This window comes from Ambystoma mexicanum, chromosome 11 (genome assembly GCF_040938575.1).
Source record: "Ambystoma mexicanum isolate Mex_15411 chromosome 11, UKY_AmexF1_1, whole genome shotgun sequence".
In the NCBI taxonomy this organism is placed as follows: domain Eukaryota; kingdom Metazoa; phylum Chordata; class Amphibia; order Caudata; family Ambystomatidae; genus Ambystoma; species Ambystoma mexicanum.
This window is the reverse complement of record NC_090934.1, coordinates 1,381,344,839-1,381,359,728: the sequence shown is the minus strand read 5'-3', so window position 1 is coordinate 1,381,359,728 and position 14,890 is coordinate 1,381,344,839. Positions and strand designations below refer to the sequence as shown.

Here is a 14,890-nt window from a genome sequence, read left to right as displayed (position 1 = left end):
GTAGTTCAGGATAAAGGGAGGCAGTGATTTCAATTCCCAGATTTTTTACAGAATCAACAGGGATCACAAGAGTACCCAAAAGGGTGGATAAAACTCATGGAACCACAGTGATCGTGCTGTTGGTGGTTCAATCACCAGGATTTCTGTCTTGTCTCCATTCAGTTTCAGACAGTTATAGTACACCAATTCCCCGATATACGCCAAACAACCCCTCAAATGACTGGAAGCGGCATTCAGATTCTGATCAACTCGCAGAATCAGCCTGCCGCCTGCATAATAATAAAAACGGCACCTGTGAGAATGAATCACGCTAGCCAACGAACTAATGTAGACGTTAAAAAGTAGAGGAGAGATTGCAGACCCTCGAGGTACCCCACAAGTTAGAACAGTAGGAGCAGACCTAAAAGGGGTAAGTGAACGTGTCTGAGATTGCCAAGACGGCAACATAGGACAGAGTGGTCGATGCTATCAAAAGCTGCAGATAAATCCAGCAGATTTAAAAACCCAACCCCACTTTGGCCCAAAATGAGGTCAATAATGGTCAATAATAACCGACACTAGCACAGATGCAGTGCCCATAGATCGGCAAAAGCCTGATTGAAAATGGTTCAAGATGGACGTATCCTCTAAAAAAGTTCTCAAACTGAAGAGGGACTATCATAAGAAACAAGAGAAGGGAAATAGGACAGAATTTGCCGGAAGAGCACACCCAACATAGACTTCTTCAAAAGAGGCGTTACTAGAGCATGCTTGAGAACTGAACGAATATGAGTCCATGAGTTTAAAGCTGATGTAAGAATTGGGGTACATTCCATGCAATGTTTTTAGAAGTTTCAATGGAATAGGATCAAGAGGAGAACTGGATCGCGGCCAAGTTACTACAGCCAGGACATGGTTCTGAGTGGCTGGACAAAAATTGGAAAAAGAAACATCAGTACCAGAGCAGGTCACAGTAGTGAAGGTGGAAATAACTGTTGCATACGTAACAGGAGCTGGAATATTATTCTGAATATTAAGAATCTTTTGAATAAAAGAATCTGGGTGGGACTCACGGAGATCCTGAGAAGAAGGAAATGAGGCAAATTAAACTAGGAGAAGATAGCTCCCTAACCACTGAGAACAGCTCTCTCGGCTGATTTACCCCTGAAATTCGATTTGTAAAATAGGCCGCTTTCGCCTATTTGATTGATTTATGATAGTTAAAACGACAAGCTTTCAAGTGGATTTTATCTGACAATAAGTAAGCTGAGCGCCACGTTCATTTCGCCTGCTTGTACACCAACTACAAAGAATGCAGATGGGCAGTGTACCAGGGGGCCGAGGGTCTTAAAGGCTTTTTTTCCCTAATTTCATAGCAGCCAACGCATCAGCCGCCACTGAAAACACATCCTGAAGCGTTATAATTATAATCAGAAACCAAGGAAGATTGCTCATAATGTTGGCAAATGCAAGCTGACAAAATAGTAGATTCCACTTTCCCCCAGACACAACGCTGAATGTGTATGTGCTGAAAGATCAGTTTCTGTTTGTAACAGGAACTAGACCATTGAGACCACTAGTATCGACTTTCCTCCAAGCTTGGTCTTGGATTTTAGATTTCGAATTTTGATTGGAATCAGAAAGGAGCAACTTTCAGAGACCTGTGCAGTGGGTGGGGAGGAGGAAATCAGCAGGCCAAACATGTTTGTACAAGGAATCCCATAATTCACTGAATCAACCTGCCTATTGAGAAGAAAGATAGATACAATCTGATAATTCCTTTGCAGAGCATGTGGTAGGTTCAAGGTTTCTTTCTGGTGATATGAATAAATTGAGTAGTCATCAGCCTCCCTTAGCGATGGATCCACTAGATCCAAAGGTAAATGGTCACCATTCCCCAGTCATCTTGCCCCATTATTGCACGCCTGTCTACGATGCTCCGAGCCGCTGGGTAAAACAGTTTTCATAGTTTTAATGGGACACAATGAAACATGAAGATAGTGCTTCCACTTGGCACATTATATTGGCAGATCCCACAAAACATGTATGGTTTAAAGAGCGTAGCTCACAAGTGGGTGCGATTGAAAACCTTAACAGTTATGGAGACTGAGAGAAATGGTAATTACAAAGTATGCAAATAAGAAGCAAACAAAATATAAATACAATTATTCTGCCCAGAGCCTGATAAAGGATCCATAGACAAGAATAACCAGGTTACTCACCGTAGTGACCACCTTACTCCTAGTCCATAGTCCCCTTTCCTCCATACTTATGGGACATTCCTCTGTCCTGTGGGACGGGACCGGAGTACTTTGAAAAAGCATCCAAAATGTTGCAAACATTTTAGTCCTTCCACTTTTTCTACGCGGGGTACAGCATGCGGCCGTAACCCTGCCCATCTCGGCTCCGCCCCGCGCATCGCCCATCAGTCCTTTTCTATCGCCAGGTCAGAGACCTTTAAGCAGTAACAGAGGAACCTTATTAGAGGGGACGTCGGGCGGGCGTATGGAGGAAAGGGGACTATGGACTAGGCGTAAGGTGGTCACTACGGTGAGTAACCTGGTTATACTCCTACGTTCTGTCCCCTTTCCTCCATACTTATGGGAGATTCCCAAGCTCTCCTGACAGGAACTACGGGTGGATGAGAAAACCTGTTACTGAAAAAGGTTCTTCAGCACAGCCTGACCAAACTGAGCATCAGATCTGGAGCTCAGATCTAGACAATAATGTTTACAAAGAGCTGATGGGGAGGCCCAAGTAGCTGCCTTTGCGATGGTCTCCCAGGGGACATATTTCTGAAAGGCAACTGTGGCTGCCTTGCCCCGCACCAGGTGGCTGCAGTCCTTGGACAGTGTAAGACTCCGTAATGCAGACAGTGATCCATCTGGAGATAGTCGCTTTAGAGGCCTGTTTACCTTGTGGATTACCAAAGGATTACCAAAGGTCACCAACAGTTGAGAAGAGCTCCTAAATTCAGATGTTCTGTCCAGATAGAACTTAAGAGCCCTTCTAACATCCAGGCAAAGCAGAACCCTTTCCGCTTCTGAAGCGGGGTTCGGAAAAAAGACCGGCAAGGAGATTGACTGGTTCAGATGGAAATCAGAGACCACCTTCGACAGGAAAGCAGGGTTTGTCGGTAGGACCACCTTATCCTTGTGAAAAACCAAGAAGGGATGCTCCACCGACAAAGCCTGGAGCTCACTCACATGCCTTGCTGAAGTAACGGCAACCAAAAAGGACACCTTCCACGACAGGTGTTTAAGGTCGACCCTGGCCATTGGTTCGAAGGGTTTATGGCACAATGCCGTAAAGACCACATTGAGATCCCACGCCGGGTGCGGTTTACGAGCCGGGGGATAAAGGCGCATCAAACCTGCGAAATGTCTCTTAAGCACTGGATTGGACAGAGAGTAAGAGCACTGGTCCATAGATAGGTAGGCGGATGCCGCCGAAAGATAAGTTCTGCATGACAGAACGTGAGTGCCCGACTCTGCTAGGTGGGATACGAAGGACAGCACAGTGTCAATCGTAGCCTCCCTTGGGTCCAGCTGTTTGTCTAAGCACCAATGACAGAACCTAAGCCATTTGCTTCTATACTGAGATCTAGTCGAGGGTTTCCTGGCTGCTTCAATTAATGCGCATGTTATCCGCAGACAGGTTGGGATGTTCTAAGGACCTGAATTCAGGCACCATGCCGCCAAGCTGAACGATTGTGGGAGGGGTGCCACAGCTGTTGATCCCCCCTGGTGAAGAAGATCGGGAGTCACCAGCAGCCTGATCGGTGTACACGACAGGTGTTGAAATTCTGAGAACCAGAGCCTAGCCGGCCACCACAGGGCTATAAGCAGAAGAGAACAGCTCACCGTGTTCTTCAGCTTGCAAATCGTCCGATGAATCAGAGGCAGAGGCGGGAAAGCATAGGCCCTCATGTTGTGCCAAGGAATCTCGAGCGCATCCCCCAGCGAGGAGGCTCCCAGACCATTTCTGGAGGCATACAGAGGAAGTTTCTTGATTGCCGCTGTTGCGAAGAGGTCCACCTCCGGGGTGCCCCAATACAGGAAAATCCCAAAGAGGATCTGCGCCTTCAGTTCCCACTCGTAGCTGACCATCGTCCGCCGACTGAGGGCATCTGCCGTGACGTTCAGATGGCCCGGAATGTGTACCGTAACTAGCCAGACACCATGACGAACTGCCCACTCCGAAATCTGTATGGACAGGTCCACGAGAGGGGGAGACTTGGTGCCCCCCTGCTTGTTGATGTAATACATTGACACCACATTGTCCGTGCGGATACGGACCACCTCTTGGCAATGATCGGTCTGAATGCCTTGAGCGCTAGGAAAATCGCCAGAAGCTCCAGATGATTTATGTGGAGGAGCTTGTCCTGAGGCGACCAAAGGTCCGAGACCTGAACAAGATCCAACGTCGCACCCCACCCCAGAAGGGAGGAGTCCGTTGTGACCGTTACCATCGGAGATGGGTCCTGAAACCCCGCTCCCACCGACAGGTTGCTGAGAGAGGACTACCACTCCAGGTCCGCTCTCATGGAAACCGGAATCAATATCAACTTGGAGTCCAGATCCACGGCTTGACGCCAAGAACTCCGCAGAGCCATCTGAGTCTGCTTCATCTTGAGACGGGCGAGAGGTAGAGCCAAAACAAGAAGCCTCTGGAACAACCAGGCCGACATGCTCTCCGACTGTGCAAACATCTGACACATGGCCAACAGATCTGCCATTCTGTCCCCGGTCAGGTAAACTCTGCAGTCAATCGTGTTCCAGTGAAAACCCAGGAAAATCAAATCCTGAGAGACCGTCATGGAAGATTTCCACCAGTTCACCAACAGCCTGAGGTTGAACAGGAGCTGGAGGAGAGACTGAAGACTGCAGGCCATCAACGGGCAAGTGCTGTGTAAGAGCCAGTCGTCCAAATACGGATACACATGGATACCCTGCAGACAAAGATAGGCCGCGATCACCGACATCTTCGTAAAGACACGCAGCGCTGAGCTGAGGCCAAAAGGAAGCACTCGAAATTGGAAGTGCTCCTCTTCCACAGAGAAACGAAGATATCTCCTGTGTGGATTCCAGATCAAAATATGCATGTACGCATCCTGAAGATCCACCACGTTGAGCCAAAGTGCCCATCTTCAAAGAGGACTGTATCTGGCCGGGCGTGATCATCTTGAATTTCTCTTGGGGTAAGAAAAGATTGAACTGGGAAAGGTCTAGGATGGTGCGCAGGCCAGCCTGGTTGGGTTTGGGCACCATAAACAGTCGGGAGTAGAAGCCCTCCCCTCGCTCCCCCAGGGGAACGGGTTCCACAGCTCTGAGGTCCAGCAGTTTCTGAACCGCGACTTTTAGGGAGGACAACCCCGACTGCTGGAAAGGAGGGTTGAAGGGTGGGATAGGGGGTAAGGGTAAGCGGAAGCCTGCCCGAGCGACTGACCAGACCCCCCGGTCCTCGGAGATGGTCTGCCACGGCTCCCAATGAGATACAATGCGCCCTCCCACCGGGGTCTCGTGCGAGCGTGGAGAACCCTCATTTGGGGGGCTTTTCGGTGGTATTACCACCTGAACCCGAAGAGGAGGCTGAGGAGCGGGAGAAAAATCAAGTCCGCTGCTGCCTCCGGAGGGAATTTCCACTGTATGGAATTTCCGATCTAGAAACCCCCTGAAACCAGAGGAGGGCCGGCGTTGCGACAACGGTCGCTAGGTCCTAAAAGGAGTTTTAACCAAGATGGACAAGGACTTGGCCGTCTGGGTGCTGTCCTTCGTTTTGGTGAGCTCTACTTCCGTCGAAGAATGAAAAGCTCCTTACCGTCAAACGGCAGGTCCAACACCTTGTCCTGCACCTCCTTTGAGAGCTTGGTGGCATGCAACCAAGCTTGCCGAGAGGTATCAACCCCCAGCATAAGGCCCCGAGCCGAATTGTCAACGTGATGAGCCGCGGCCTCCAGCAGAGCCTGGGCCAAGACCCTGGCATCCGATAATCCTGCCTAAAAGTCGTCCAGCTTCTCTACCGGAATGAACCCCTCGAACTCCGCCAGACCTTTCCACATCTTCATATTCGCCCCCGCTAACACCAGTTCTGCATTGGCCTGCCGCAGCTGCAGGACCGAGTTAGCAAAAATCTTCTTCCCAAGGGAGTCGAGAAGCTTGTCCTCTTTCCCCAGGACCTGAGTAGCCATCGTAGAAGAGGATGCTCCAGGCCTGGACTGTAAAGTGGCTGCAGCCACCACTGTGGAGGAGGGGGGCGAACAAGATGCTGGAGCCACCTCTTCTGAGGAGTGCAGCCTGTAGCGCGCGTCAATTTTCTTATTGACGAAAAGTGCAGAGTGCGGCTTTTGCCAGACTCAACGGACCTCGGCCAAAAACGTCCTTCTGCAAGAACAGGCCGGTTCGCTCCGAAGGAGACAAGGTGAATACTGCCGAAAGCGCACCCTCCTGTGGACCTGGTGCCTCGGGCACTGGGACATTCAATAGGCACATCATGTCCAGTAACCGGTCGTGAAAAGCTCTAATAGAGCGGGGCTGGTCTTCGCTGTCCTGATCGCCCTGCGCATCATCCTACAGGTCGGGGTCCTGTTGGACCACGTCGGGCACCGCCTTGTCCACAGGGGACAACGGAGGCAAGGGCGGAAGGGTAGGGGGAGGCACCGTAGGCAAAGGCGGCGCCGGCGGAACCACCAGAGGTACAGATGGAGCCGGAGGCGCAGGCGGGCATATCTCTCTAAAAAGATGCTTGAAATACTCCCTCATGGGGTCAGTACGCATGAGTAACCTGAAACTTGCCGAAAAAAGCATCCTTCGGAGAAAGCTTTGGAGCTGCCGGAGAAGGCCTCTCATGAGGAGGATAATTCCAAGGATGCAGAGAGGAGGGTTGCCAAGCAGGCCCATCCCCGGAGGTGCCCACATAAATCAAGGGTGCTGAACCCACAGGCAGCGAAATGTTGTGTGGAAGGGGCATCCGAGCGTTCCAGTAGTAAACTGGATGAAACGGGTGCGCGCAAGGAACCTTACGTTCCACCTTACGTGTGGAAGTGAGGCAAGGGTCCCCGCCTGTGGATAAGGGGACTTCATTTTAGCCTTTACACAAGGAACCCCGGCCGAGCCGGTACTGTGCGGCCCGGAATGTTTCTGCAACATACCAATAGCCAAATTAGCCTTCACAGGAAGGACCTCGGCACTGCCAGTAAAGGAGGAACTTGGCTCACTACTTGACCCCTCAACGTTTCTGGCGTTGCCACAAGAGCGGGAACAGTGCGAAAACCCTTTCACTGATAAGGACTTGCCAGGCCTCTCAGAACTGTTGGTTTCCTTAGCCTCTGTACGAGGGACCTTGGACCCAGGTCCGGTAGTAGCCTTTCCACTGTGGGCCTCGAACATACATTCGGTCTTACCAAGGCCAGCCGAGGCCTCGGGGCGCACCCTGGTACTTTTGAGGGAAGCCGATAAGGAGGCCTAGGAGCAAGCTCCGGTACCCCACGACTCAGCAGAACTGGGTCTACAAGTAGCCCCCACAGGAGGGGCCTCGGAGTGCACTCCGGCATCCACAGGCCCCTTACGGAGACCCTCGGAGAAAACTCTGGTACAGTTTTTAGGACCAGAAGGCACCTCAGGGGAAGCACTGGTGACAGAGCGGTCAACGCCCCTCCCGGTCCGGGAAGACCCCGGGAAGGTGTCTCCCGGCTGGGGTGCTCTAAAAAGTAAAGAACTTACCGGGCGTTTCTTCTTTTCGTCGATGAAGGATTGAAAATGCGTAGGAGGAGTACGCTGGAAAACCTCCTCCCAGCGCTCTAACCGACATTGAAGCGCCCGGACTGAAAGGGAATCACAAAAGAAACAGGAGTCCCAACGGTGATCGGGACCCAAACACTCTAAACAAAGAGGATGGGGATCCGCCCATGCGTCGCTGACACGAGGAACAATTTGGAAAGTCTAGTTTAAACGACATAGACAGATTAGTACGCGATCGCTAGCGAGAGCCAGAGAGGAGGAAAAAGAAGAAAATGTTCCGCTGATGCAAGTGCGTCCAGTCCCGAGCGAGCAGAGAAAAGGACTGATGGGTGATGCGCCGGGCAGAGCCGAAATGGGCGGGGTTACGGCCGCGTGCTGTACCCCACGTAGAAAGAGAGGAAGGACTAAAACATTTGCAAAGTTTTGGATGCTTTTACAAAGTGCTCTGGTCCCGTCCCACAGTATGGAGGAAAGGGGACGGAACGTAGGAGTAAGAGCAATATGCATAACAGCAACCAAGGGGGGGGAAACTAAATGTTATATCTACATTTGAGGAGGCCAATATAATGCTATGTATGGATACAGGCGATTGCTCAACGACAAGGAATTATGGTATCAAAGGGCAGGTACACACTGATTTTTCTTACCTTAATAGTATCATTATATGCTCGGCCAATTGACACGTAGTGTTTTATCTTCCTATAAAGAAAACAAATAGCAAGTCATTTGCAAATATAAACAATTTAACTATGCCCAGCAGGTCAATTGAACCAAGTCTCAAGTACAAAACCTCCCTTGTTACATTTAAGTTTTCTCTTACGATGGATCACTGTGTCAAGGAGCCTTGGCAACAAGGAGTTACATGATTAGAGTGCTAAAGTTTCAAGTTAACTGAATACAGCAAAACAAAAAAGAGGTTATAGCCGGAAGGTTTAGAATTAATCTTATCCTCTGGCATTGCTCTGGGCAACCTTCCAGACCGTTGTTCTTCACCTGCAAAGCCATTACAAAAAGGGACATCCCCAAATATGTTTCGCCCTCGTTGGGCCTCATCAGTGAGGAGTAGCTTGGTTCTCTATGTCCAGTAGGCACGGGACCCACGTCTGGGCATACCCACCCCAAAGAGGCCAAAACATGTCTGGGTATGCTTGTGGTTGTGTGCAGAAGGGAAGTGAAAGCAGTTGGGGCTGGACTGCCCATTTCGGGGTGAGGCCACGCCTGATTTGCATTTGGCCTTTCCCCTTTTGTAAAGGATGGGCAGGCGAAGAATGGCGGTCTGGAGGGTTGCCGAGAGAAATATCAGAGGTTAAAATGTATTCTAAACCTTTCAGTCATCAACTATTTTGTTTTGCTAAGTTAACTGAACAGAAACAAATAATTGAAAAACAATTATAAAGCTGACCATTAAATTCTATAGATACAACCGGTACTGTACAACTATTTGTCAGCTCTGAGAGATGCCTCAGCCTTTGACAAAGCATGCCATGTACAAGGCAGTTCTGAATTGACACATATGCTGCCCACAGCCTTATAAAAAGGGAAACAATATAAAGGGGATTCACAGGGTAACAGGTGCGTAAATAACCGCAGCCAAGACTAGCCGCGTTCTCAACGTATTAAATCAAACTGAAAGTTTTTTCAAATCCTAGAGAAATTGAGTGAACCATGTTTGTGGAAGTCTTTTAAAAGCCATTTGTGGTCATTGTGGGCTTTGAAGTGTGCATTAACCATTAGTTGGGTGCCTTTTAAAATGTCATTCTGTTGGAGATTTCAATGGCGCTGCTTCTTGCTCGGTTAGTGCGCCATTTTTGGGTTTTTATTATTTATTATGCATTAATTGGAGGACCGCTGACTACATTTTTGATGGCTCCAGTGAGATAGCTCAGTCCTCTCTGTACTACTGAGGGTACCCAGCCCGCCCTCCGAGCGGGCACGATTCTTGCGACTGCAGACCCAGATACAGCGCATTACTGAGGAGGCCCTGCAAATGCAGAGTTTGCCAAGGTCTGCCAGGTCCTGACAGCCGGCCTGCGTTGGAGGCTCAGTGTCGACGGGACTCAAGAGTATCCAGGACGGGAGTATAACTGTGCAATAAGAGGCTGAATAATAGGTGCATGCTAGCAGAAGGGGGGAGGAATAGATAGTTTTTATGGTGTATAGGAGGCATCCTCGAGTGTAGGGAGGATGATCGTCCATAGTAGTGTAGATATTAGAGTACACCACCCAATAGGCAGTGGGTGCTGCTGTGAGCATGCCTGCAGTAGAGCCAGAGGGGTGCATAGGCAAATTCCATCAGACAGTAGTGGTGCGTAGTACAGGCGATTGTATAGTAGGGTCATTGGGGTACGTGAGAGGGACATGCATGTGTAGTTAGAGTCATTGAATGGTGAGAATTCGTGGTGGACAAATCAGCACCCCAAGGTATCTTGTGTAAAATAGCAGGTTTCCCACATTACTAGCAGTAGGAGTGTGGTGGCGGCGGTGCATGAGTAGACACTGGACACTCTTGCACTATCAATAGGGAGCGGTGAGCCCGTGCAGAGGGCTGTCAAATACTAACATCGAGGGAGCGGTCGGGCCTGTGGAAAGGGCCAGTGAGAATGAGTGGAGTGGTTGGTTGGGCCTGTGGACAGGGGCAGAGTGAACATTGTAGAGTGTTTGGGAATAGAAGACGGGGGAAGAGTTGGAGGAACAGAAAAAGTGGAAAAACAGGATTGTGGGATACAAAATAAAAAAATAATAATGGCCCCTTAGACCTTATCTGCCGTAAATTGCCTCAGTAAAGCAATACAATATTAAAATACAACTTTCAGTGGGCAGAGGAGACTGCAGGGCAGTGTTTCCATGTGTGGCCAGGAGAAGGGACGTTTGACAGTAAAATAAGAGAATACATTCTCATACCTGTTAACCAAATATAAAGGCTCAAAGCTAAAAAGCAGGCAGAATATATTGGGTCTCTGGAAACTATACAAGGAGACTAAAGAGGACAAAATAAAGAAAGAAGGTGTTAGAGTGGGAGGAGACGGACCGAGCTCAACGCTGCCGCCCTGCAGGTTTTATCCCAATTTACAACCGGCCGCTGAGTACATCAACCCACGGCGGGAAACCTCTAAGGGAGATCAGGGTAAAAGCACAGGGGAAAAACAGAAAGAGGGATCAGAAGAGGAGATACATACGCAGGGCGAAAGAAGATATCTAGCAGACATCGAAAAGAACACGCACCAGCAAGTGGATTTGTTATTCAGTGAGGTAGAACAGGTGATCAAATAGGAGGGCAGGAGGAAGGACAAAGGGGAATGGTTATCGGGAAGAATAAAATTCAAATTAGATGGCGAGGACGGAGAAGAAGAAAAAGAAAAAGATGATGAGGGGGACAAGGAAGACATAGCGTCAGATGAAGGGTTGATAGGAGACAAATGGAGTGAGGGAGACAGTGACGAATGAACACCTGAAAAATAAAGGAGAAGGGGAAGAAAGGAGCGGAAATGACAGGGCCGAGACAGTTGCAGTAGGAATTGCCCCACCTCCTTACGCAGTAGGACGGGGAAGTCTTAGTTACTTACCTGTAACTGTATTTCTCCAGCATTGGTATCTTCCATAGATTCAGATGCGTGAATATTCCCCGTCGTCAGATTGGGAATCCTCGGTGATAAAAAAATAATTATTAACATTTTTTAATATACAGAATTGTTCAATGATCCTAATTGCGCCGGATTGGGCAGCACAAGTCTGGTACCCGACTCTGAAGTATCTATCCCGACGGCCTCCGATTCGCCTCAAGGCTCATCAATATCTTTTGATGCAACAGAACCACAAGGTCCTCCACCACGGCCCAGGCAGCCTATCTCTCAAGGCATGGTTCCTGAGCAGCGTAAACTGATGAATCTTAAGCTACCAACAGAATGTTGGGATATTATCAGGGCCGCGAGAGCTCGGTCGACGCGAGTCACCTATACCAGGAAGTGGACTTGATTTTCAAAGTGGTGCGAGAGATCTACCCTCAATCCTCTCACTGTTTCGGTTGACCAAGTTCTACCCTACTTGTTGTACCTAGCTAAGACAGGGCTTTCGTTGTCCTCTATCAAGGTCCATCTATCACCCATAGCGCATACACAACAACTCCGAAGATGCAATCCTGCTCTCTCTGCCGGCGGTTAAGATCTTTCTGAAAGGGCTGAGGCGTACTTATCCTCCTACGCCCACGCCAGTCCCGAACTGGAGCCTGAACACCGTCTTGACAGCCCTCATGGAACCTCCCTTCGAACCCATACACAGATGCGACGTGAAGTTCTTATCGTGGAAAACAGCCTTTTTGATAGCCATCACCTCAGCCAGGAGCATCAGTGAGTTGCAAGCTTTGTCGTCTGAACCTCCATTTACTTTGTTCCATAAGGACCGCGTCATCTTAAGACCACATCCTAAGTTCCTTCCTAAAGTGCTTTCGGAAATGACACTCACGGAGCGCATTGTATTACCTACTTTCTTCCAGAATCACACCTCTGAAGCAGAAACTTTACATTCTCTGGACATTGCGAGAGTGTTGAAGTTTTATTTGCAGAGAACCAAGGAGTTCCGCTCCTCAAATAGACTGTTCATTGCTTTCTCTGGCCGCACCAAAGGCCAGCATATCTCTAAACAAAGTCTGGCACGCTGGGTTTCGTCCTGCATCACCCACTGCCATCAGATGAAAGGCGACCTTCTATCTAGACTGCCATCAGCGTACTCCACCAGAGGGAGGGCAGCGTCAACAGCATTCCACGCAGGGGTAGCCTTGAAAGATATATACTGAGCCGCCACGTTGAGCACTCTGCACACGTTTGCCAAACGCTACTGCCTGGCTGAAGATGCCAACAAAGAAACGGCAGTCGGACAGCAGTGCTCCACCACCTCTTTGTATAAGGTAGGACCAGCCTCCTTTTTCCCACCTTTCCCGGAGTATGTAACCGTTGTGTTGCTGTATGGTAAAGGTTTGATCAGAAATATGTTTCTGTATTTATGCATATATGTATATGGATGGTGGCATGTTTTAACGGCTTGGTATTCTATTCAAGCATCTGAATCTATGAAAGATCCAATGCTGGAGAAGTCTTAGTTACTTACCTGTAACTGTATTTCTCCAGCAAAGGTATCTTTCATAGATTCACATGCGTCCGCCCGCCTCCCCCGAGAGGCTGCTCCTACGCTCAGCATCCATCATACTGTAGTCTCTACGGTTCAAAATCTGTAGATGGCTGCCGGGGCCGGAGCTTAAGCCCTGCCACCTCATTGGTTGGGGTCATAAAGGACCAACGTAAGGTGGAGGGACTACAAAATAGAATGATTCATAGGCCCTAATGGGATATGTACATGCATTCCTATGTTACAATGTGTGTATATTAAAATGTTTTAATCATTATTTTTTATCACCGAGAATTTCCAGTCTGACGACGGGGAATATTCAAACATCTGAAACTATGAAAGATCCAATCCTGGAGAAGGTAAAAATGGGGATAAGACATTGTCACAGAAGAAAGGAGTCTGTGTGGTAGGAGGGAATCCCTTTCTCTTCCCGTCGAACAACACACAGCAATAGGGGTGCCCCCAGAAAGTCTGAGCGTGTCCAGTCCTAGCAGTAACTGACGACCCTCAAGAGGAACCAAAGGTGACAGTGAAAATAGGAACTAGAGAATTCTCATTTCTCATAGATACAAGAGCAACCAAATTCTGCATTAGAGAGGGGGGATTGCCACTATCTAACAAAGTCTTGGATACGCAGGGATTTTCTCAAGCGGTGGTCACAGTTCCAGTAACAAAAGATTTGCCATTAACTATCGGGACACAACATTTTGTAGCTCCCTTACCCCAAAAACATACCCATCAACATATCGGGAGAGATTTGCTCAGTAAATTGAATGCAACTATGTCATTCACAGAGAAAGGGATGGTGTGCTCCCCACCGGCATTTACTATGCCCGGTTAGCAGCTCTTCTTTTAGCAGCAGACGCGCAAAGCCCCTTGCAAGCACAGCCAGTATATCACAGCATGTTCCTGTACGGGGTCGAAGTTCTGCAGGGTCCTTGGTATACAGGGGAAGGTGTTCCGACTGGCTTCAGAATTCCTATTCAGACCACAGTACCATAAAGATGAATTAAAGGGGAAAACAATGGTGTTACAGTTGGAAGAGGTAGTGGTACGTAAGGACATGGTGATTCTGTTCGGCACAGATGATGACAACATAGAACGGTGAACAGTGCTGCGCATTGACCCCACATTGACAATTACAGGAGTGTCGGACGAACAACTGTTCACCGATGACAAGGAGGAAGGAGAGATGGTGTTTCAGATACAGATGCCATGCCCAGCTGGTGCCCATTCTAACACAGTTAGTGAAGAAGAAAAACAAACACACAGAGTGAGATCTCAAAGATAAGTTATGAACACAAAGACCTCGCCATGTTTGGGGTAGTGAAAGGGATTTGTGCAGTAAAAATAAAACTGAAACAAGGAACTTGCTGCCCTGGGCTTTGACCAGAGAAGCAGATGAGGGGATATATTACACACTGCATGCATGATGGCAGCAGGCCATAATTCAGACATCAACCTCCACCTGCAACACAACAATCTACTCAACAAGGAAATCTAAAGGAGGGTTGTGGCGTTTCAGTCGGAAGGGTCAGAGAGATGTGCCTTCTACAGGTACCTAATAGTAGTAGTGTGTCCATTTTCATGTTGGCCTGTGCAGAGAATGATGCCAAATCTGCAGTGAAGTTTCTAGTGAGGGAAGTATTGCCAAGATGGGGCGCATGTGAAGAGATAAGATCAGCTACTGGTCAGCACTTCGCCAATGATCTCTTTGAGGAGATAACATGTCTCCTGGGAATTAAGCACAAACTTTGCACGGGTAACCGGCTGCAGGCAAACAGGGTTGTGGAAAGGATGAATGGTCTACTAAAAGAGCGCTTAGCTGTGCGAACAAATACTATGTGTCACAATTGGCTTTTTTGCCTTCCTCTTGTACTCTTTGCATTCCGTAACACACCTTTTGCGCATCACTACCTGACTCTGCAAGATATTGTAACAGGAAGGAGAATGCATGCGCCTGTCCCTCCCTCATGTTCAATTTCAGACGCTAACCCTAGCTCAGAAATCCTCAGAGAGGAAATGAAAAAATATCCGACTGAGATGACAAATAT

General features: G+C 48.6%; 1 protein-coding gene across 2 annotated transcripts in view; it reads right to left on the bottom strand.

The window, feature by feature from the left end:
* The window catches only part of PDE8A (phosphodiesterase 8A), a 1,868,130-nt gene that overhangs the window by 562,035 nt on the left and 1,291,205 nt on the right, over positions 1 to 14,890 (bottom strand). For both annotated transcript variants that reach the window (XM_069624978.1, XM_069624977.1), the window contains exon 10: positions 8,366 to 8,417. In XM_069624978.1, coding sequence (XP_069481079.1) covers positions 8,366 to 8,417 — 52 coding nt within the window. The remainder of the gene's footprint in view (positions 1 to 8,365; positions 8,418 to 14,890) is intronic.